This window comes from Macaca mulatta, chromosome 4, assembly GCF_049350105.2.
Source record: "Macaca mulatta isolate MMU2019108-1 chromosome 4, T2T-MMU8v2.0, whole genome shotgun sequence".
Taxonomy (NCBI): domain Eukaryota; kingdom Metazoa; phylum Chordata; class Mammalia; order Primates; family Cercopithecidae; genus Macaca; species Macaca mulatta.
In genome coordinates, this window is record NC_133409.1 from 77,036,795 (window position 1) to 77,060,665 (window position 23,871).

The 23,871-nt window shown below is 41.3% G+C and overlaps 2 protein-coding genes across 7 annotated transcripts in view; one reads left to right on the forward strand and one right to left on the reverse strand.

The window, feature by feature from the left end:
- SERAC1 (serine active site containing 1) overlaps window positions 1-10,714 on the reverse strand; it is a 59,609-nt gene extending 48,895 nt beyond the window's left edge. For all 4 annotated transcript variants that reach the window (XR_013416273.1, XR_013416272.1, XM_015137054.3 and 1 more), the window contains exons 1-2: window positions 10,592-10,714; window positions 853-944 (exon numbers count right to left, since the gene is read on the reverse strand). Coding sequence is in view for 1 of the 4 variants with exons in the window: in XM_001093884.5 (XP_001093884.5) it covers window positions 853-943 (91 nt within the window). In the remaining 3 variants the exon portion in view is untranslated. The remainder of the gene's footprint in view (window positions 1-852; window positions 945-10,591) is intronic.
- An 87-nt stretch (window positions 10,715-10,801) lies between these two features.
- GTF2H5 (general transcription factor IIH subunit 5) lies at window positions 10,802-22,397 on the forward strand. 3 transcript variants are annotated; one of them, XM_015137050.3, is made up of 3 exons: window positions 10,802-10,847; window positions 12,325-12,397; window positions 22,012-22,397. In XM_015137050.3, exons 2-3 carry the CDS (start codon window positions 12,363-12,365, stop codon window positions 22,190-22,192), a joined length of 216 nt encoding a protein of 71 aa, XP_014992536.1. In that variant the 5' UTR covers window positions 10,802-10,847; window positions 12,325-12,362; the 3' UTR covers window positions 22,193-22,397. The 3 variants fall into 3 exon arrangements, with proteins under 3 accessions (XP_014992536.1, XP_077854639.1, NP_001177898.1); XM_077998513.1 differs by lacking the exon at window positions 10,802-10,847 and adding an exon at window positions 11,063-11,079; NM_001190969.1 differs by lacking the exon at window positions 10,802-10,847 and having other exon boundaries at window positions 22,012-22,388.
- Window positions 22,398-23,871: the final 1,474 nt, after the last annotated feature.

The window sequence follows — 23,871 nt, forward strand, 5'->3', positions numbered from 1 at the left end:
ATCCTTAAAAACAGATTTCTCTTAAAGATCAAAAAGAAACTCCACGAGGAAAAGGAGTTTGTTTTATTCAATATTGTATTCTTAGGGCCTAGAATTGTACCTGGCACAATTAAATTGTACCTGGTCAATTAAATATTTTGTTTATTGTCAAATGAATAAAAGATGTTCTAGGCCAATCTTCTCATTTTACACACAAAGGAAATAATGCTCAGAAAAGGTAAGTTATTTCACTCTTCCATTCAACAAAAACTATTTGATCACCTACTATATGCCATGCATAATAACTAACTAGGTTATAATGGTAAACAAGATAAAATACTGCCTTCACAGAGTTTATAGTGGAAACTGTAAGATAATTAACTAAGTTCTACGCTGACCCTACGAAATGACAAGTAACAGATCCAACCTGGCCTAGGGTGTCAGAGAAAGCTTCCTAAATGAAGGCAAGGCTCCAAATGGAGTAGACTGGAGACACATCCCGAGCCCCCGGAAGGCAAGGATGACACCTTCCTCGCTCACCACTGTATTCCCAGAACCTAACATGGGTGCCTGGCACTTTATTTTGCAAGAGCTTAATAAATATCTGCTGAATGAAAATGCAGTTATATTTAAGTTTACGATGATGAGTATGAAATTTGACAGGAGAAGTAGAAGAGGGAAAATAATTCTCAAGAAAAAGGAGTATGTATGGCTCTGGGTCTATAAAATTGGGGTGGACTATTAGTACAGAAACACATAAACCAATTTGAGATTTAATCATGGGTTCAAAAAGATTTTGTGGCCCACCTTAGAAGCGGCCACAATTCTATCACTGTTCCTATAAGAAAAGAAGAGTGTTTAAGCTGTACTCACTGATGTCTCTCCAGTGTGTGCCACTTTTCGGCGGGGAAGTAGAGGTTCCTACTCTTCTGCAACAGATGACACAATAAGCAGCCAGGGACATTCTGTGTAAGTAGAACAATCACAACAAATTTAATTTAGCATCTAAATCAAAACACTTGTTTTAACTACAAGAACATGTTACCATCACAGTGGATGACCCACAGAGTTAAATCTTTCAAGACTACGAAGAAAACTTTCCAATTAAAAAAAAATTTCTCCCTTAAAAACTTAAAAGGGACTAATTAGAATAATATTTTGTTAGTATTTTCATTATTCTTCCTCACACTGTGTCCAATTGTGCATAATTTTCACAATTGGAAAGATGATCTAAATATGATACAATCATTTCCAGAACACAAGAATTAACAGGTAACAAGAATAGACATATTATTAATCAGAATACCAACACAGGCATGAAAAGAATCGAATGTCTTTGAAAATATATATATGTATTTATCTCTGATGACTGAGGCCCTAAAGAAATGAGAAGCTCTACGTGGACGGTACACTTAGAATCCATAGAAGCATTTAGCTTTTCTCTAGTTCTTTCAGGATAGTACCCATGTTGTTTAAAATTTTTGAAATTTGTTAATTGTTGGCATTCTATCAAAGGAGAGCTGTCACCCAACTAATTCATCAACTGAGTAAAGATGATCTAAATATGATGCAATCATTCCCAGAACACAACTCATTATTCTAGACCCATATCAGATTGTCTTTGGATAGCGAGGTTTTTTTTTTTTCTTTTTGCTATAAGGGAAAGGAAGGAAGGTACCTCTCTCTTTTGTTTTGTTTTCTATTTCTGCTTTTTATTATTTTCTTCTTTCTTTCTTTGGGTGCAACTGTCCTTTTCCTAACTTCTTCAATAACGCCTAAGATGAGCATTTCTTGTTCCTTCATAAATGCATTTAAGACTATAAATTATTATAACTCCAGCACATTGGGAGGCTGAGGTGAGTAGATCATTTGAGGTCAGGAGTTCAAGACCAGCCTGGCCAACATGGTGAAACTCTGACTCTACCAAAAAGAATTAGCCAGGTGTGGTGGCACACTCCTGTAGTCCCAGCTACTTGGGAGGCTGAGGTGGGAGAATTGCTTGAACCTGGGAGGCGGAGGTTGCAGTGAGCTGAGATTGTGCCACTGTTGTCTCCAGCGACAAAAAGACTGTAAATTATCCCTCTGAAATTCCACTGTAATTTTTCTCTAATCTGTGAACTGTTTTAGAGTGTGGCTTTTAGTTTCCAAATATATAAAATTTTTTAAGATCTTTTTTTTATTTTTTGAAACAGGGTCTGGCTCTGTTGCCCAGGCTGGAGTGCAATGGTGCAATCACCACTCACTGCAACCTCTGCCTCCCAGGCTCAAGCAAGCCTCCCACCTCAGCCTACCGAGCAGCTGGGACTACAGGTGCCCACCACCACACCCAACTAATTTTTTGTATTTTTTGTAGAGACAGGGTTTCACCATGTTGCCCAGGCTGGTCTTGAACTCCTGACCTCAAGTGATCCACGCACCTCAGCCTCCCAAAGTGCTGGGATTACAGGCAAAGATTATCTTACTGTGCTATGTGATATAGATTCTTTAAAATTGTGAAGACTTGCTTTGTTACCTCTTCCAGTCAATATTTATAAATATATCATATAAACTTATTCTTTGTTGTGAGCAGAATATATCCATTATACTAGGCTTGTTAATTTTGTTGTTTCTATAGTCTTGCTAATTTTTTTTCACAGCTCCAAATGGCCATTGAATAGCCTTGCCAATTTTTGTCTGCATGATCTACCAGTATGAGAGGGGTTTTTTAAAGTTTCATACTGATTTGTGCACTTGTCGATTTACCCCTTTTGTTGTCCTTTTTTTATTTATTATTCATTAAGCAAATACTTATCTGAGTTCCTATGAACGAAGAACTGTTCTAGATGCTAGCAATTTAACAATGAAAAAGAAAAATTTGCCCTTGCTTTCATGGATCTTACTCTCTAGTGCAGAACACCCCAATTAGTGTGGCAAACAAATACTACCCATTTTGGGGGGCCATAACGTGAAAAGATATGCCTAGGTGCACACAAATTCACGATTATTAGGAACTTAGTACTTCGTTCCTTTTGTCATCACATACTATCTTCCTTTATCCCTATTAACATTTACTGCTTTAAGTTCCTTGCCAGTTTTCTCCAAAGTATTTAACTATCTTAACTTTTTCCATCATGGTTATAATCTATTGGTATCATTTATAATTTCAAAACCTCTCTTTTAATAGATGAATTTAATCCATTTACATTTATCGCATGTTGGATAGATCAGGATTTTTTTTTATTACTCTTTAATTGCTTAAAGTTATACCATTTATTTCTACTCCTTTAGTAAATAGCTACATTTTAAATGTGCTATATACAGTATGAATTTAAACAATACAATTATCCTCCCAAATGAGACTATTAAAATACTTTAAATCCAATCCTCTCCTATCTTAGGTATTTTTGTCTAGTATTTTAATTCCATTTTATTTTTAAACATCCCAAAAGAAGTCATTTTTAAAAGCAGTCAACCTAAATATTTACCGACATCTTGTGAATTTCCTTCCTTACTTTTGTTTCTTGCATTCACAACTTCCCTCTAGGTTCAAATCAGTCTGATGAAGGTATATCCTTTGACAGTTCTTTCATGAAGGCATATATGTAGTTAGCACTCTCACTCTCAGCATGTCTAAAAATGCTCTATTTTAGATACACTAAAAAACAGTTGTGTTTGGGCCAGGCGTGATGATTCATGCCTGTAATCCCAGCACTTAGAGGTCAAGGTGGGCAGATTGCTTGAGCCCAGGAGCTCTAGGCCAGTCCAGGGGTTCAAGATCAGTGAGACCTCATCTCTCCAAAAAAATAAAAAAAATTAGCTGGGCCAGTTGGCATGTGCCTGTATTCCCAGCTACTCGGGAGGCTGAGGCAGAGGAATCGCTTGAGCCTGGGAGACAGAGGTTTCAGTGAGCCATGATCACGCACTACACTCTAGCCTGGGAGACAGAGTAAGATTCTGTCTCAGAAAAAAAAATAGTAACAGTAATAGCTGGGTTTGGAATTCAGGGTTTAGAATTCAGAATAACAGTAGGTTTCCTTCGGTACATTAATGATATTTTCACTGATATTTCTTGTTGCTCAGGAGAAATCTAAGTCTAATTGTTGTTTCTTTGTAGGCAAAACAGTAGCAAAGAAGTTTAAGAAAGTGCTCTGTAGGACCACACCGCCTGGTTTCAAATCCAATTCCACAAACGACTTGTATTAGTCTTTTTTTTTTTTAAGAATGCTTTGACATCTTAGGACCTTAAGGACCCAGGGAGTGACTGCCTCTCTCTGGGTCTGGGATAGCTAACTGCTAGAGGTAGCAAACAACTTGCCTGTGAGCATGACTCTCATATGCAAACCAACCAATCCCAGCTGCACACCCCCAAACACCACACACAGCCAATGCTTCCCTTACTCTAAATCTCCTCGGAGCCAGATACTAGACAACTAGAGACCACCTCTCTGGTCTGCCAAAATTATTCGAACTATCCAGTCCTAAATGTGCTCAGCTCATCTACCCTGTCTCGCTCATTCCTTCCCACAAAAAAATACAATAAAAGCAAGCTCTGGCCCATGCTTTCACATTGTTCCTTATGCCTCTTGAATGACCCTGGTACTTCCCCATGTGGCCTTGCATGGTGTGGTATGCCCATTCTTCCTTGGGAACTGTACATAATAAACTCTTCTTTCAAGGTAGTTGTCTCTGTGTCTGTCTTCTTACCATACCTGATTAAAACAAAATCCACGTACATTTGAAAGCACTACACATACGATAATGGGCTAGTTAATTAACCTCTCTGTGTCTCACTTTCCTCATCTATAAAATGGTGGTAATAAGGGAACTACTGTAAAGGGTTGTTACAAATATCACATAAGTTAATATATGTAAAACACACACAATAGTGCCTATTCCAAATTAAGTGTTCAATAAATATTACTTATCATTAGTATCAATATTATGTTCCATCTGGCAGTTTTAAGATCTTTGTTTTTGATGTTCTTACAATTCTCTACTTTATGTCTGGGTATGAGTTTGTTTTTATATACCCCACTCAAGATTTGGTATGCTCCTTCGATTTTAGAACTCACATTTTTCTTCAATTCTGCAATATTCTTTTTTTTTTTTTTTTTTTTTTTTTTTTGAGACGGAGTCTCGCTCTGTCGCCCAGGCTGGAGTGCAGTGGCGCGATCTTGGCTCACTGCAAGCTCCGCCTCCTGGGTTTACGCCATTCTCCTGCCTCAGCCTCCCGAGTAGCTGGTACTACAGGCGCCCGCCACCTCGCCCGGCTAGTTTTTTGTATTTTTTAGTAGAGACGGGGTTTCACCGTGTTAGCCAGGATGGCCTCGATCTCCTGCCCTCATGATCCGCCCGTCTCGGCCTCCCAAAGTGCTGGGATTACAGGCTTGAGCCACCGCGCCCAGCCAATTCTGCAATATTCTTAATAATTATCACTTTGACCTCCATTCAACTTTTACTTTCTGGTACTCCTATTAGATGTATGCTAGATTTTTAAAGTCTAACCTTCAAATCTCAACTTCTTCCATTTTTTTCTGTCTCTCTGACATGCACTACGGATTATTTCCCCAAATCTACCTTCCAATTCATCATCTTCTGTTTAGTTGTGTTTAGACTATCATTTGATCCATCCACTGAGTATTTCAAAAATTTTTATTTCTAAAACTTCCAGGTGACTCACTTTTATACCTGCCTGCTTTTTTTACACAGTTTTTGTCTTAAATGCAGATTTTTTTTTAATGACCACAAATTATTCCTTTTCCTATAACCATGATCTTTGGTAGTTCCCTCCCACGGTGACTTTAGATTGATCTTACGAGTAACTTTGGCCATAGGACAACAGAAGCATAATGCAAGCTGAGACTTGGGAAGTACGTGCACATCGAAGCTTCTGTCTTGTTGCTCTTGAGAACCCTGTGACCAACACCATGTAAAGATGCCTAGGTTAGTCTGCTAGATCACAAGAGAAATGTCCAATATCCCCATTAATGAAGCCAACAAGTACCAACTGACAGCCAGCACCAGCCGCCAAGCATGTGAAGCCACATCGAACTAGCCAGCCCCTAGCTGATGGTACAAATCCATATTCAGCCCTTAGCGTGCAAGCAATAATAAATGTTTTAGCCAGTAGCCTTTAGGATGGTTTATAATGCCTCAAAAAGCTGACATGTAATTTCTAAACTTTATACGAGATATATGAGGTTGCTGCCAGCATAACTTGGTATACTGTTTCACAGTAAATTTTACTTTTTTATAAGTAGAGGGAATAGAGGAATACACTATAAAATAACGATAAAAAGTATACCATAGGGCCAAGTGTGGTGGCTCATGCCTATAATCCCAGTGATTTGGGAGGCCAAGATGGGATGATTGCTTGAGACCACAAATCAACTGACTATATCTGTGGCACATGCCTGTAATCCCAGCTACTCAGAAGCCTGAGGCAGGAGGACTGCTTGAGCTCAGGAGCCCAACACCAGGCTAGGCAACATAGTGAGACCCACATCTCAAAAAAACAACAAAAAAACCCTAATGGAATATGTAAGTATGGGCCTATTCCACTCCATCGATCTATTTATCTATCCTTATACAAACACTGCACTGTTTAGATTACTGTAGGTTTTTTGTTGTTGTTGTTACTGTGTTTGTTTTGTTCTGTTTTTGACAATCTCACTATGTTGCCCAGGCTGGATGGAGTGCAGTGGCCCGATCTCAGCTCACTGAAACCTCCACCTCCCAGGTTCAAGCAATTCTCCTGACAGCCTCCCAAGTAGCTGGGATTACAGGCACCCACCACCACACTCGACTAATTTTTGTATTTTGGGTAGAGACAGGGTTTCACCACGTTGGCCAGCTGGTCTTGAACTCCTAACTTCGTGATCTACCCACCTTGGCCTCCCAAAGTGCTGGGATTACAGGTGTGAGCCACCGTGCCCTACAGATTACTACAGATTACTGTAGTTTTTAAAGTAAGTCTTGAAGCTAGCAGTATAAATTCTCCAGCTGTGTCCTTCCTTTTCAAGATGAACTATTCTAGGTCCTTGGTACTTCCACATAATTTTAGAGTCTGCTTGTCAATTTCTATTTAAAAGCACCTTTAAGATTATGGGGCCAGGCGCAGTGACTCATGCCTGTAATCCCAGCACTTTGGGAGGCCGAACGAGGTCAGGAGATTGAGATCATCCTGGCTAACACGGTGAAACGCCATCTCTACTAAAAATACCAAAAAATTAGCCAGGAGTGGTGGCGGGCACCTGTAGTCCCAGCTACTTGGGAGGCTAAGGCATGAGAATGGCCGAAACCAGGAGGCGGAGCTTGCAGTGAGCCAAGATTGCGCCTGCACTCCAGCCTGGGCAACAGAACAAGACTCCATCTCAAAAAAAAAAAAAAAAAAAGATTACGATGGCGATTACATAAAATCTGAAACACTGATGTTAAGTAGAGAACGGGGAGAAATTTTTAGACTAAGAAAGACACAGAAAGTAAAAGGGAAGAGACTATAACTTAAAAATAAAACAAATATTTGAAAATTCCATTAAGTTTAACAACATGGAGGTCACTGGGATCTTCATATCAGCAGTTTCATTGCCCTGGTAGAAAAAGCCAGAGTGAAACTTCATTTCATGCTTTCATTCTGATTTATAAAACCTGAATTGTAGCTGGGTACACAGATAAGAAAAAAGACTACATCACCTTTCTTTCTTTCTAGTTAACGATGGGCACTTACTAAGAAATGGCTAATGAAATATGAGTGGATGTGTCGTGCAATTTCTGAAAAGTGTCCTTAAAAAGAAGGGTATGCGCCTTTCTTCCTCCTTCCCTCCTCCCTCTTGCTAGAATGAGCAACTGACAGTTTGAATTAAAGCAGTCATCTTACCATGAAGCATCTTATTAAGGACGGTAGAGCAGTCAGATAGAAGAATCCAAGTCCCTGATGATTACAGAGCTGCTGCCATAAAAGCATGGCTGCCTACCTATGCAATTACATACATATTTAAGCCAGTATTATCTTGTTTTCTGTGTAGTACAGCTGATCTAATTCTAACACACCACAGTTCTTAATATCTATATGCCAGTGATCTCAGAGTACCTCTAGCTACGACCTTTCCTGACCCATCTATCCAACAGCTATCGGAACATTTTCACTTAGATGTCCAATAAGCCTTTCATACTTAACTATCCAAAACAGAATTATTTACTTTTTCTATCCAAACTCTTCTTCCACAAATCTTCTCCATCACCATCCACCAAATGGTCAATGCTTTTTTATTGTAAATGGTAAATGATCTACCTCTTAACTGAAGCAAGAAAACAGTTGTTGCCCTTGATTCCTTGTTTTTCCCTTACCCTACATCCAAAGCATGCATAGTTGCTCTTCTCTATCATCAAAACATACCCCAAAATCCATCCATTTTTCTCTGTATTCACTGCTACTCTTGTCTAGTTCAAGCCAATATCATCTCTCATTTGGAGTAATAAAATGACACCTCAATGGTGCTTTTTGTAACTTAAGAAATCCTTCTCAGATTAAAAAAAAAAAAAAAAAGTTCTGGAGATAGATAGTAGTGCTGGTTGCACAATGTGAATGTCACTGAACTCAACATCTCAAAATGGTTAACATGATAAATCTTATGTGTAACAAGATTTAACAAAGCAAACAAAAAAGAAATCTTTCCTAGAGACAATGGTCTCTTATATTTCTTTCCAAATACCTTGCAGCTGTGCCATTCACATTTAGGTCTTTATCTGGAAACTGTCGTCAGTAGTTTGAAAGAAAGAATCTAATCCTGTCTGTATTCCACAACGATGCCACATATTTCATCATCCTTTATTAGAATATTCTATGCTTTCCCCCTGCTTTGTAATACTACTTAGTGGTATACTAAGCTCCCATCATAAACACGTATGTTTCTAGTGTCTCTATTCTGTTCCATGAATCTACTTCTCTTTCCTTGAATCAATATCATACCACCTTAATAATTACAACTTTATATTAAGCTTTGGTATCTGATAGAGACCTTATTTTTCTTCTTCTTCAAAATTGACTTCACTATTCTTGGCCCTTTGCCTTTCCATATAAATTTTAAGTTCAGCATGTCAAGTTCCATAAAACAATATGGTGATTTTAATTGGCATCACACTGAATTTGTACAATTGAGGAAAACTGACATCATTTTGTTGAGTCTTTCCATCCATGAATACGGTATATCTTACCATTTACTTGGGTCATCTTTTGTGTTCCAACAGAGCCTTACAATTTTCTGTCTAAAGGACTACGCAGCTTTAGGTTGATCTACTTCTAGATAACTTCAGTTTTCAACGCCATTATGAATAGTGTCTTTATTATTAAAACTCCTAGTTAATTGTTACTGATATACAGAAGGTTTTTAAATGCAGAAATTAAGGCAATTTCTGACATCCCCCGGCCAAAATAACCCCTCTAGTCACCCTTTATCACATCACCAAATGGTACTTATTCCTTAACCGATTTGTGTCTCTCTGCCCCAACCAAAATTAGTTACTTGTTCACCATTGTATCCCAAGTGTCTAGAATAATAGCTGGCACACATCAAGTGCACAAAAATGGAACTGATGAGGTCAAGGAAGAGAATGTATGCAAGATGAAAAAAAGCAAATTGAAAGAGGGAACTAAATGGAAGAGCTGGGTTCCTAAGCGATCACATGAACACACACGATGTAAAAAAAAAAAAAAAAAAAAAAAAAAAAAAAAACGCAGTATGAGGTCGGGCGCGGTGGCTCACACCTGTAATCCCAGCACTCTGGGAGGCTGACGGGGGCGGATCACCTGATATCAGGAATTCCGGACCAGCCTGGCCAACATGGACAAACCCCGTCTCTACTAAAAATACGAAAATCAGCCGGGCGTGGTAGCGCACGCCCGTAATCCCAGTTACTAGGGAGACTGAAGCAGGAGAATTGTTTGAACCTAGGGGACGGAGGTTGCAGTGAGCGCAGATCGCGCCACTGCACTCCGGCCTGACCTACAGACCGAGACTCCATCTCAAAAAAAAAAAAAAAAAAAAAAAGAAGGTAGCATGAGCTTAATTCGGGAAGTACAATTTAACCTAAGGAACAGAAAACAAGAATCTCATATCTCAACTAGTAAAAATAATGAGAGTGCTCCTTTAGATTACAGAACAGATTTGGGGAAAGGGAATCACTTCAGAAGCTTCTGGGGTCTTTCACTTTTAAATGACCGTTGCCGAGTTTAGAGATCTCTCAGTATTCAATCGGTTCCATCTCTGGGGTTAGAGAGGGAGCCGGAAGCGGTGGTCTGGAAGGCTCAGAAGTGACCGGTGAGGCCCTTTCCTCCTCCTCCTCATTATCTCTCCGTGACTACCGAGCCCGGGAAGAAGGACCGGTAGGTGCACTCCCCGAGGCCTCGACAGCAGCCAGAGAAAGGCAGCGACCGGGAAAGACGAGTCAGGCTCGCGACCACCAGAGAGAGGCCCTCACACCCAGGGGAGCGTCAGCGGGTCGGTCCGGTCCGCGCGCCTTACGGTGGCGCCCGGCCGTGCCCGGCCACTGCCCTCCCCATTCTCCACTCCCCACCGCGCCCAGCTGCTCCGACGCCCCCGTCCGCCCCCACACTAGCCCGGCCTTCACGTCCTACCTGCCGGGACGCAGACTCAGCCTGTCCCCAACTGCTCGCCGGACCCAGTTGTCTGGGGAGCCCTCCCCTTTCCTCGGCTCCCGGCCGGGGCCTTCCACCCGGCGGCGGGCGGCTTATGACCCCGCCCCCTCGGCCCTCTCCGGGCCCGCCTACTGCCGGCTCGCTCCACTCACAACAGCGTCCCTAGCGCGATGACGTATAGGCGCAGGCGCACTGTGTCGGCGACGCCGAGGCGCTTCTGCATCTGTGGGCTGAGGTGTGTGGCAAGCGTCCGAGTGGGTGGGGAAAGTGGGGTGTGGGCAGACTGAGGGGTCCCAAAGAAAGAGGGGAAGAAGAGGAAAGCCCAAGAAGCCTGTCCACCGGGTGCTGGGGGCACAGGGCGGTGTCCCCCACTCTCTCCAGGCCCTTCCTGGCGGGGCCGCACTGCAGTTCCGCACTCGTTTAATCGTGGGTTTCCTGTGGGGCTAGGGCTCGCCCTGCGCCCAGGTGTAAGTGGAAGTTAGTTAAGTGGGCGGACGCTGAGTGATTTCTTTCCAGCCTAGGTCCGCACAGGACGTGATTTATTTAGTGAAGGGGCACAAGATCTGGAAACCTGGCTTGTACTTTTTTCCCCTTTCCCCGGGAACTACGGCTTAATCTCTTCCTTTGGTCTCCTCATCTGTAAAATGAGGTGGTTGGGGCCGGGCGCGGTGACTCACGCCTGCAATCCCAGCTCATTGGGAGGCCGAGGCGGGTGGATCACTTGAGGCCAGGAGTTCGAGACCAGCCTGGCCAACATGGTGAAACCCCGTCTCCACTAAAAATACAATAAATTGGCCGGGCACGGTGGCTCACGCCTGTAGTCCCAGCACTTTGGGACGCCGAGGTAGGTGGATCATTTGAGATCAGGAGTTCAAGACCAGCCTGGCCAACATGGTGAAACCCCGTCTCTACTAAAAATGCAAAAATTAGCCTGGCGTGGTGGCGGGCGCCTGTAGTCCCAGCTGCTCGGAGGCTGAGGCAGGAGAATCTCTTGATCTCCGGAGGCAGAGGTTGCAGTCAGCCGCCATCACGCCACTGCACTCCAGCCTGGGCGACAGAGCGAGACTCTGTCGCAAAGTATATGTGTGTGTGTGTATATATATATACACAATACAATACAATAAATTAGCTGGGCTTGGTAGCTCATGCCTGTAGTTCCAGCTACTCGAGAGGCTGAGGTGGGAGAATGGCTTGAACCTGGGAGGCAAGAGGTTGCAGTGAGCTGAGATCGCACCACTGCACTCCAGCCTGGGCGACAGAGCCAGACCCTGTCTCAATAAAATAAAATATAAACTAAAAGGAGGTGGTTGGGCTCACTGTGTAATTTTTGAAGCACCTTTCAGAACTATCTTTGAGTCCTGTCTCCCAGGATCTTACCCTTTGTCATTCTCCTGAATGGGAAAAGAAATCCTTTGAATAACGGACAGTTTACACCTGGGTTGGGCACACTGGTGTAGAGTTAGGCTGCTTGCTTCTATTAGGGCTAATTGACCTTGGGTAGAGTTGGTTGGCAAGTAAGATGTGGCAATATTCCAAGTAGACTCATTTTAATTTTGTTAAAAAATCAGAATGTCTCTTAATGTTAACTGTCTTTCATAGACTTAACTGTTAAATATTGACACTTAATTATTTTGCCTCATTTCAGAGGCAGTCCCCAAAGTATATGAAAGTTAATGATTTTTAATTCAGTGTTACCTTCTTCTTTTTATTAGCATTCTTGAGGTCATCTGAACCTTCTGACTAAGAAAACATGGTCAACGTCTTGAAAGGAGTGCTTATAGAATGGTTAGTAGTTTTGATACTTCATGAGTTTTAAGTTTAAATATTGAATCTTGACTTACGTGTGTGTCTTTTCTAAAACCCTGTTGTTTTTAAGATATGAATGAAATCAAGTCTTTCACTTTTAACAAGTGGCACAGATTTTGTTGCAAAGTTCCTAGTGCCAGATTTCAGTCCCTCTGTTGAATTGATGGAACTGGCATGATCAGAGGCAGCATATTTGTTAGATGAGTCATCTTTAGAGGAACAGTGCTTGCATTCTCCTCAAACATGACTAGAATTTTAGGTCCTGAAAGAGTTCAGGAACTTGCTTAAGTCTTTACCATTACAAACTGTAGACTTTAAAGAGAAAAACAAGAGAGCCAAGTGGAGAAGGTTTCTTAAATTCCTTTAGATACATTCCAGAGGAGAAACTAAAAACCATAAATGGGCAGGGTTGAGGTCCTCAAAGCAATCCAATGTCTAGGAACCCTGCTCTGTGGACACTCCCATTGTCTGAAAATACTACTGTCTACCTTTCTGTGCCTCTAATATGAGCCAGTGCGTGGATAATGATACTGTTTACTGTGATGGCAAAGCTGAGGAGGAGAAGGACCAAACCCTTGGACACTGCCAACAACATAAGCTCATGCATTATGATTAGTGTATGATAGTGGTGAAGGCTGCTTTTGTCACCATCTTGGTTCTGGCTGGTTTCTTTACTGTATCCTCGCTTATCAGTCGGGTCTTCTGACCTGTTGTTTACTGTCTCTCCTGTCTTAGAAACTAGTTCTGCTGAATTCCTATCTCACAGCTGCTTCCACTGTCACAGGAATCTCTCCAATTTGAATCTCTCCAAATTCCAGTCCCATCATTGTATTAATATAAGCTAATGTGTAATAACTTATATAGTGCTGTTCCACATATATCTTAAGTTGGCTTCACTTACTGCCATATTTAAGCTCCATTTCTATCAGTTATGTTTAACTGATTTTTAAGTCTGCAGAGATTTGCTAAAGAAGTAAACCAAATTATGATGATGGCCATTTATTCTGACCTTCAGTGAATTGAAAAATCAGGGCACTTGGATATAGTTAAATTCTTAACTCCCAAGGGCTTATCACATACTAAAATTGAAGGCTATAAAAAAAAGTTTTATGTTTATAAATTTACATTTTTATGTCAAAACTGAAAGGTTGGTGAAAACTTCCTCTTTGTTGGGATCCACCATTAACTGCCAGGCTCACAGTAAGTATTCTCCCAAGTCTAGCCTCCCAAGCAATTCCCAAAGCAAGCAACACATGACCACAGTATGTCTGTGTCCAGTTCCAGATGCTGGAGCAGACCTCTGGTTTAACAGTTGCCACAATTGGTTTGGCAAGTGCTTCAGCAAAAATTTGTTGGCAAGGTGCAAATTCCAACCAGTTTACATCACAATAGCAAAGAATCTGGAGAAATATGTATTATTAAACCACCCTTATCCTTATGAGTTTGGCTTCTAAACCTGTATTGTTTCTGAGAAGCTAGTAAGAAGTATGACAAAACCAATCTAACCATTGTTCTGTTTTTTTCTCAGCATGTATAAATCTTTTCTCAGCCTTTGCTTCTCAGTAGGGCCATGTTCACTGAAGTTTTCCAGGCACCCAAAACAGTGCCTGAGACAGAGACAGAGAGAGAAAGAGATACACATACACATATATAGCTATGGCTTAGTAAATATTTGTTTACCGAATGAATTTTGTTAACAGAATTGAGTCCGGGTTTGTGATCTCAGGCAAAATTCCAAATTTGTTAATGTTCCTTTATAGCCTCTCTAGTCCTACAGTGAGATTCACAGTGGATAAGATGAGATTCTTGATAAAGTTTTAGTTCAAAACAGATGTGTATACTAGGCCTCCATTTAGCATGTTATATATCAAAATAGCTTGTAAATGAGGAGGCTGTTGTCTTCAGTCATAGCTTTTAAAAAGCAGGCATGCCACCAAGCTGCTGATGGAAGTGTAATCCTGAGAAACAACTGAAAGCAACTTGTGATGGGTGTTTTGTGCTTTTATATCCTTTAACACAGTAACTCCGTTTCTATAAGTTTAGGAAATCACTGGGCGCAGTGGCTCACTCCTGTAATCCTAACACTTCGGGAGGCCGAGGCGGGTGGATGACTTGAAGTCAGGAGTTTGAGACCAGCCTGGCCAACATGGTGAAACCCTGTCTCTACTACAAATACAAAAATTAGCCAGGCATGGTCGCAAACGCCTATAATCCCAGCTACTGGGGAGGCTGAGGCAGGATAATCACTTGAACCCAAGAGGCAGAGGTTGCAGTGAGCCAAGATCGTGCCACTGCACTCCAGCCTGGGTGACATGGTGAGACTCCATTTCAAAAAAAAAAAAAAATTTAGGAAATGATCAGAACTGCCAATAAAAATGTGTGTATTTAATGTGCTAGAAAAAGAAATTTGTTGATTGTGGCATATTTTAATCAAATAATATAGCTATTAAAATATTCTCAGACATTTTAAGTGATTCAGGGAAATGACATTGCACAATGATGTTAAGTAAAAACACCTGGATTCCTGTATTAACACTGTTTTCCATGTGACATGTGCTATGGAAGCACTTGCTAATATTAATTTAGTTTTCACAACAGCCCTTTGAGGTAGGTGCTATCATCCCCATTGCATGTACAAGGTGAGATGCAGGGAAATTAATCAATTGCTCAGTTACACAGCTGTTGTTAAACTGGGATTTTTTTAAATCCTAGTATTGTGGCTCCAGAGCCCAAGCTACTAAACTTTACATATACTATCTCTCCATTATAAAACTAAGTATAATATGGTATTTGCTTTTTTTTTTTTTTTTTTTGGTGGCGGAGTCTCACTCTGTCACCCAGCCTGGAGTGCAGTGGCACGATCTTGGCTCACTTCAGCCTCTGCCGCCTGGGTTCAAACAATTCTCCTGCCTCAACCTCTCAAGTAACTGGGATTACAGGCACCTGCCACCATGCCTGGCTAATTTTTGAAGTTTTAGTAGAGACAGGGTTTTACTATCTTGGCCAGGCTGGTCTTGAACTCCTGACCTCGTGAGCCACCTGGCTCAGCCTCCCAAAGTGTTGGGATTACAGGCGTGAGCCACCGCGCCCAGCCTATGTTTGCTTTTTAAGAGGTTATATGTATGTCTTAGAATTATACCCATATATATTCACAGGTTAATGGTTTCGTAATCAAAATAGTAAATTGCCGAGACCAGCTCGGTCGGGGAGACCCTAACCCAGCGGCGCTAGAGGAATAAAAGACATACACACAGAAATATAGAGGTGTGGAGTGGGAAATTAGGAGTCTCACAGCCTTCAGAGCTGAGAGCCTCGAACAGAGATTTACAGAGATTTACCCACGTATTTATTAACAACAAGCCAGTGATAAGCATTGTTTCTATAGATTATAGATTAAAAGTATGCCTTATGGGAAACAAAGGGATGGGCCGAAATAAAGGGATGGGTTTGGCTAGTTATCTGCAGCAGGAGCATGTCCTTAAGGCACAGATCCGCTCATGCTATTTTAGTTTGTGGTTTAAGAATACCTTTAAGTGGTTTTCCCGCCCTGGGTGGGCCAGGTGTTCCTTTTCCTCGTTCCAGTAAACCCACAACCTTCCAGCGTGGGTGTCATGGCCATCACGAATATGTCACAGTGCTGCAGAGATTTCGTATATGGCCAGTTTTGGGGCCAGTTTATGGCCAGATTTTGGGGTACCTGTTCCCAACAGTAAATCATTTGATAGGGATAGAACTAACTGTAATTTAAACCTCTCTGCCTGTATCCTCTCACAGGCTCTTGGCATTTTAATTGCTCATTTGAGTACCTACTATGAGCAAGATGTTTTAGAAATATTCTCTGGTCCATCAACTTTGCAGTGTAGCTATGGTACTAACATTGCTGTTACAGATCACAAGCTCTTTGGCTCCCTATGTAATAAAAATTAACACAGCTACACAGTTTTCCCAGATGAGGCTTTTAATTCAGGGTTTATCCACAAATGCAAGGGAGACAGTACAGTAGTAAGAACTCTGCTGCTGATCCCCACAAAAGCTGACAGGGACTTTTTGATTAGGCAAAGCATGGGAATTGACATCAGGGATAAGGTATGCAGGCTGGGCTGGGCAAAGCACATGAAGGGTACAGTATGTGGTCAGCATCTGTGGTTGCAGTGGTTGTCTTGAGTAATGGGCCACCTGGTGATCTGGCCAGTGACTACGAGTACCAGGTTGCAAATCAGTTGTTCAGCTTTCTTTATTATTATTATTATTATTATTATTATACTTTAAGTTCTGAGTTAAATGTACAGAACATGCAGTTTTGTTACATAGGTATACATGTGCCATGGTAGTTTGCTGCACCCATCAACCCATCACCTACACTAGGTATTTCTCCTAATGTTATCCCTCCCTTAGACGCCCCCCCCCACAGGCCCTGGTGTGTGATGATCACCCACTGTGTCCATGTGTTCTCATTGTTCAAATCCCACTTATGAGTGAGAACATGTGGTGTTTGGTTTTCTGATCTTGTGATAGTTTGCTGAGAATGATGGTTTCCAGCTTCACCCATGTCCCTACAAAGGACATGAACTCATCCTTTTTTATGGCTGCATAGTATTCCATGGTGTATATGTGCTGCATTTTCCTAATCCAGTCTATCATTGATGGACATTTAGGTTGGTTCCAAGTCTTAGCTATTGTGAATAGTGCCACAATAAACATATGTATGCATGTATCTTTATTGCAGAATGATTTATAATCCTTTGGGTATATACCAAGTAATGGAATTGCTGGGTCAAATGGTATTTCTAGTTCTAGATCCTTGAGGAATTGCTACATTGTCTTCCACAATGGTTGAACTAATTTACACTCCCACCAACACTGTAAAAACTTTCCTATTTTTCCACAACCTCTCCAGCATCTGTTGTTTCCTGACTTTTTAATGATTGCCATTCTAACTGGTGTGAGATGGTATCTCATTGTGGTTTTGATTTGCATTTCTCTAATGACCAGTGATGATGAGCATTTTTTTTTTATATGTCTGTTGACTGCATAGATGTCTTCTTTTGAAAAGTGTCTGTTCATATCCTTTGCCCATTTTTTGATGGGGTTGTTTGCTTTTTTCTTGTAAATTTGTTTAAATTCTTTGTAGATTCTGTATATTAGCCCTTTGTCAGACCGGTAGATTGCAAAAATTTTCTCCCATTCTGTAGGTTGCCTGTTCACTCTGATGATAGTTTCTTCTATCTGTGCAGAAGCTCTTTAGTGTAATTAGATCCCATTTGTCAATTTTGGCTTTTGTTGCCATTGCTTTCGTGTTTTAGACATGAAGTCTTTGCCCATGTCTATGTCCAGGTTTTCTTCTAGGATTTTTATGGTCCTAGGTGTTATGTTTAAGTCTTTGATCCATCTTGAGTTGATTTTTGTATAAGGTATAGGGAAAGGGTCCAGTTTCAGTTTTCTGCGTATGGCTAGCCAGTTTTCCCAACATCATGTATTAAATAGGGAATCTTTTCCCCATTGCTTGTGTGTGTCAGGTTTGTGAAAGATCAGATGGTGGTAGATGTGTGGTGTTATTTCTGAGGCCTCCGTTTTGTTCCATTGGTCTATATATCTGTTGTGGTACTAGTACCACGCTGTTTTGGTTACTGTGGCCTTGTAGTATAGTTTGAAGTCAGGTAGTGTGATGGCTCCAGCTTTGTTCTTCTTGCCCAGGATTGTCTTGGCTATGTGGGCTCTTTTTGGGTTCCATATGAAGTTTAAAGTAGTTTTTTCCAATTCTGTGAAGAAAGCCAGTGGTAGCTTGATGGGGATAGCATTGAATCTATAAATTACTTTGGGCAGTAAGGCCATTTTCACGATATTGATTCTTCCTATTCATGAGCATAGAATGTTTTTCCCTTTGTTTGTTTCCTTTCTTATTTCCTTGAGCAGTGGTTAATAGTTCTCCTTGAAGAGGTCCTTCACATCCCATGTAAGTTGCATTCCTAGGTATTTTATTCTGTTAGTAGCAGTTGTGATTGGGAGTTCACTCATGATTTGGCTCTCTGTTATTGGTGTATAGGAATGTTTGTGATTTTTGCATGTTGATTTTGTATCCTGAAACTTTGCTGAAGTTGCTTATCAGCTTAAGATTTTGGGTTGAGATGATGGGGTTTTCTAAATATACAATCATGTCATCTGCAAACAGAGACAATTTGACTTCCTCTCTTCCTATCTGAATACCCTTTATTGCTTTCTCTTGCCTGATTGCCCTGGCCAGAACTTCAATACTATGTGGAATAGGAGTGGTGAAAGAGAGCATTCTTGTCTTGTGCCGATTTTCAAAGGGAATGCTTCCAGTTTTTGCCCATACAGTATGATATTGGCTGTAGGTTTGTCATAATTAGCTCTTATTATGTTGAGATACATTCCATCGATACCTAGTTTATGGAGAGTTTTTAGCATGAAAGACTGTTGAATTTTGTCGAAGGCCTTTTCTGCTGTTAAATTTTGTCGAAGGCCTTTTCTGCATCTTTTGAGATAATCATGTGGTTTTTGTCATTGGTTCTGTTTATGTGATGGATTACATTTATTGATTTGCATATGTTGAACCAGCCTTGCGTCCCAGGGATGAAGCCTACTTGATCGTGGTGGATAAGCTTTTCAACGTGCTGCTGGATTCAGTTTGCCAGTATTTTATTGAGGATTTTCTTTTTTTTTTTTTTTTTTTTTTTTGAGACGGAGTCTCACTCTGTCGCCCAGGCTGGAGTGCAGTGGCGCGATCTCGGCTCACTGCAAGCTCCGCCTCCCGGGTTCACGCCATTCTCCTGCCTCAGCCTCCCGAGTAGCTGGGACTACAGGCGCCCACAACCGCGCCCGGCTAATTTTTTGTATTTTTAGTAGAGACGGGGTTTCACCGTGGTCTCGATCTCCTGACCTTGTGATCCGCCCGCCTCGGCCTCCCAAAGTGCTGGGATTACAGGCGTGAGCCACCGCGCCCGGCGAGGATTTTCACATTGATGTTCGTCAGGGATATTGGCCTAAAATTCTCATTTTTTGTTGTGTCTCTACCAGGGTTTGGTATCAGGATAATGCTGTTCTCCCAGTTCCCTGACCTCCTTTTCCACTGAGCTTATCCTCCACCTCATCACAGCCACTCATTCTCATAGTTGTAGCTAGACTTGTCCTTCCTTACCCACATGCCAGCTCTTCAGTCTCATTTCAGGCATCAGCCTCTGACCACCACCTCCTCTTTTGAGTTCACTCCCTCTAATACCTCACCCCATCATTTCTTCAACTTCGCCAGACCTATGGTCTATTGATATTCCCATCTGTTCAGATTCCCACCCCTTTCTAGCTTCCAATCTACCTTTCTGGTCATTGTAGCAAAATTTCTCAGTAAAGAGAAGACTTGGTTCTCTTCACTGTCTCTGATTTCTCTCCTCCCATATGACACCCACTCCAGTCATGCTTTCCCTATTATGACTCCACCAAAACTGCTATTGTCAAGGTCCAGTGACTTTCTGAATACAGTGGGCAATTTTCAGTCCTTATCTTGCTATACCCTGTAAGCTTTTGACAGAATTGATCACTCCCACTTCCTGAGTAGCCTTTGTTCACGTCGCTTTCAGGACTCTTTGGGTTTTCTTTCTACCTCAGTGGTCACTTCTTACTCAACTTCTTCACTCAGGGGCCAGTAGGCATCTCAAAATATAACATCAAAAACTAAACCTTTTTTTTTTTTTTTTTTTTTTTTAATACAGTCAGGATATCTCACTGTGCTGTCCAGGCTAGTCTCTAACTCCTGACCTCAAGCCATCCTCCAGCCTAGGCCTCTCAAAGTGCTGGGATTACAGCATAAGCCACTATGCCCTCCCTAAAACCAAACTTGATCTTACCTGCAAACCTCTTCTTACACATTCCTCTTTATCTCAGTAAAAATCTCCAGTCTTCCATTTGCTCAGACCAAAAATCTTGGAGTTTCCTTGTCCCTCTTTCTCAAAGCTCATGTCCAGTATTAGCAAATTATGTTGGTTTTATGTCAGTATATATCTAGAATTCAACCACTTCTCATCACCTCCACTATTACCACCTACATCAAAATCATCATCTCTTGCCTGGATGTCACCTCATGGGTCCCCTGCTTCCATCCTTGCCTCTGCCACTCCCAGTCTTTTCTCAACCCAGCAGCCAATATGATCCTTACAATTAAACTTTAAGTCAGTTTGTAAGTTAAATCATGTCACTTGGTAAAAGCCAAAGTCCCCCAAATCAGTTCTGAGGCTCATACTCATCTATGAATAGAAGTAATTCCTGTGTTAGCATCAGTTAATACCTGTGCTTGTACTTAAACCTTATTTTTCTTGTTTTCAGTAAATTATAGTGACATCTTTTGTATTAAATTGTTACCTTTACAATTGATATTGACAGTTCTCAAGACACCAAAAGATTATGTGAGATTGTTTTCTCAAGAATTGCAAAAATCTGTGGTGCAGCTTGACATTTTTATATTTATTTTTTGCTAAACACATTGTGTATTAGATCTAAAGAGTGTCCTTTGTCATAATTCAGGGTTTTTTTTTTTTTTTTTTTTTTTATTTATTTATTTTTTTTTTTTTTTTTTGAGACGGAGTCTCGCTCTGTCACCCAGGCTGGAGTGCAGTGGCCGGATCTCAGCTCACTGCAAGCTCCGCCTCCCGGGTTCACGCCATTCTCCTGTCTCAGCCTCCCGAGTAGCTGGGACTACAGGCGCCCGCCACCTCGCCCGGCTAAGTTTTTGTATTTTTAGTAGAGACGGGGTTTCACTGTGTTACCCAGGATGGTCTCGATCTCCTGACCTCGTGATCCGCCCGTCTCGGCCTCCCAAAGTGCTGGGATTACAGGCTTGAGCCACCGCGCCCGGCCAATTCAGGGTTTTTATGAAAGAGACATTTTGCTGTAAATCCTATTCTTTCCAAAGCAAAAACCACAAGTTAATAAAATTGAATTTGGATCTCTTCCCTTGAGTACCTATTGCAAGCCAAGCACTGTCCTAGACATTATCTCCTTTAATTTCCGTAAACAATTCTGTTAGGTAGCCTTACTTTTGTATTTGGAAACAGAGGCTCTGGGAGATAAGTACGTATTCTATTCAAGGTCACACAAATAAGTGATGAAGCTGGGGTTGAATCCAGGTATGACTCTTGCTATACACCCTGCCTGATCAAAGTGACTGTTTAACTGGTTTTGTAAGTTAATTTGTCACTGGTAAGACATTGAACACCTGCTGTTTCCTTAGATGTAATGGGTATAGACAAGGAAGAAATTCATTTTTTAAATCAGTTAAGAAAGCTGTGATTCTAGGCCCTACTAACTACAAAGCTTTGAATATTCTTTCATTTTTTTCACTTAGTGACAAATTATTCTTTAAAAATCTTGCCGTTGGCCTCTGCCTCTTTAACTTACACTAATAGTTCTAAAATGAAGCCATGTCTATAAATTGTTAACACTTGAGGCAGAGAGGAAGTGAGGGATTGAGTAACAGAACTTTAAAAATCATTCTAAAAATTCTACATGTTCAAATTTAATTGCTCAAGTCTCTGTGGTGTGATTTGACAACAAGCGGTCTTACAATCATGTGTTTGTCTTCACAGTGATCCTGCCATGAAGCAGTTTCTGCTGTACTTGGATGAGTCCAATGCCCTGGGGAAGAAGTTCATCATTCAAGACATTGATGACACTCACGTCTTTGTAATAGCAGAATTGGTTAATGTCCTCCAGGAGCGAGTGGGTGAATTAATGGACCAAAATGCTTTTTCCCTTACCCAAAAATGAAAATACTCAATATGGACCATTTAGGAATTATAAGCAGCAAATGTGAAAGACTTGCCACTTGATAGGTGACTGATTAGACATAGAGGGTTGTTGTAGGAGCATGCCACAGGAAAGACCAAGGGGTCATGATCATTTGTTCAGAAAAAAAAGCCCCTGAACTGATTTTGTTATACCATAGAATTAAAAAAAAAAAAAAAGGCTTTAACAGTTGGCTGTAATTTGTCTTTTATTATCCTTTATTAAAATACGAATGTCAATGCTTTTCCTGCCTTTTTAATACAGGAGTGTGCTTTTAAATTGTCAGTGTAACATAGGTATTTATTTTGCTCATCCCTGTGAACTGTGCATTTTTGCTGTGTGGATATGGTTGTTTGGTTTCAGTTAGAAACGTCATAGATTTGCTGTTTGAATATGCCAAGGTGGGGACTTTGACATTATGTATGTCTCACAAATCCTACCTGCATACCAGCCAGCTCTATTGATGAAGATGTAAAACTAATGTAAACTACAGTTTGCATTTCCCTGAAAATAGAATATTGTTTTTTAAGAGGGTTAGAAACAACCAAATGGGAAAGGCACATGCTGCTTTGCATCTTTAGTTTTTCCTTGTTCAAACTTTCTTGGCCACATTTTCCCATCTGTATTCTTTTTTATTAAGAAATCAGCTTAGGGAGGCTGAGGTGGGAGGATTGCTTGAGCCCAGGAGTCCGAGGTTGCTACAAACACACCACTGGACTCTAGCCTGGACAACAGAGAGACCCTGCCTCAAAAAAAAAAAAAAAAAAAAAAGAATTCTACTTGACCTTATTCCCTATAAGAATACTTATCAAACTTACCTAAAAAAGAAAAATAGGGGCTGGGTGCGGTGGCTCAAGCCTGTAATCCCAGCACTTTGGGAGGCCAAGACGGGCGGATCACGAAGTCAGGAGATCGAGACCATCCTGGCTAACACGGTAAAACCCCATCTCTACTAAAAAATACAAAAAACTAGCCGGGCGAGGTAGCGGGCGCCTGTAGTCCCAGCTACTCGGGAGGCTGAGGCAGGAGAATGGCGGGAACCCGGGAGGTGGAGCTTGCAGTGAGCTGAGATCCAGCCACTGCACTCCAGCCTGGGTGACAGAGCAAGACTCCATCTCAATAAAAAGGAAAAATAGGAACAGCCATATGCAAAGTCAGCCCAACAGGAAAGGACTTACTAGATTAAAATATATTGTGGCCTGGGCTCAATGGCTCACACCTGTAATCCCAGCACTTTGGAAGGCTGAGGCAGGCAGATCGCTTGAGCCCAGAAGTCGAAACCCTGTCTCTACAAAAAACTACAAAAATTATCTGCCTGTTGTCCCAACCACTGGGGAGACTGAGGTAGAAGGATGGCTTAAGCCCAGGAGGTTGAGGCTGCAGTGAACCTTGATCATTGCCACTGCAGTCCAGCCTGAGTGACAGAGACCCTGTCTCCAAAAAAAAAAATGTGTGTGTGTGTGTGTGTGTGTGTATAGCAAGAGAGAGTTCTGTGATCAATTGAAGGCAAAAACAATAACACTGAGAGGGGCTTTGCTTCCCTTCCTAAAGGTAATGTCATTGGGATGAGTTCCTAAAATGGGAATTTTCCAAGAGAAAAGAGAATTTTCATGACATGTAGAATCTTATCAAATCTGTTTTACCTGCTTCCTTATGGTATG

Coding starts and splice junctions, on each gene's coding strand:
- GTF2H5 (XM_015137050.3), top strand. CDS start 12,363: ATGGTCAACGTCTTGAAAGGAGTGCTTATAGAATG. Junction 12,398..22,011: donor AAAGGAGTGCTTATAGAATG/GTTAGTAGTTTT, acceptor TTGTCTTCACAG/TGATCCTGCCATGAAGCAGT.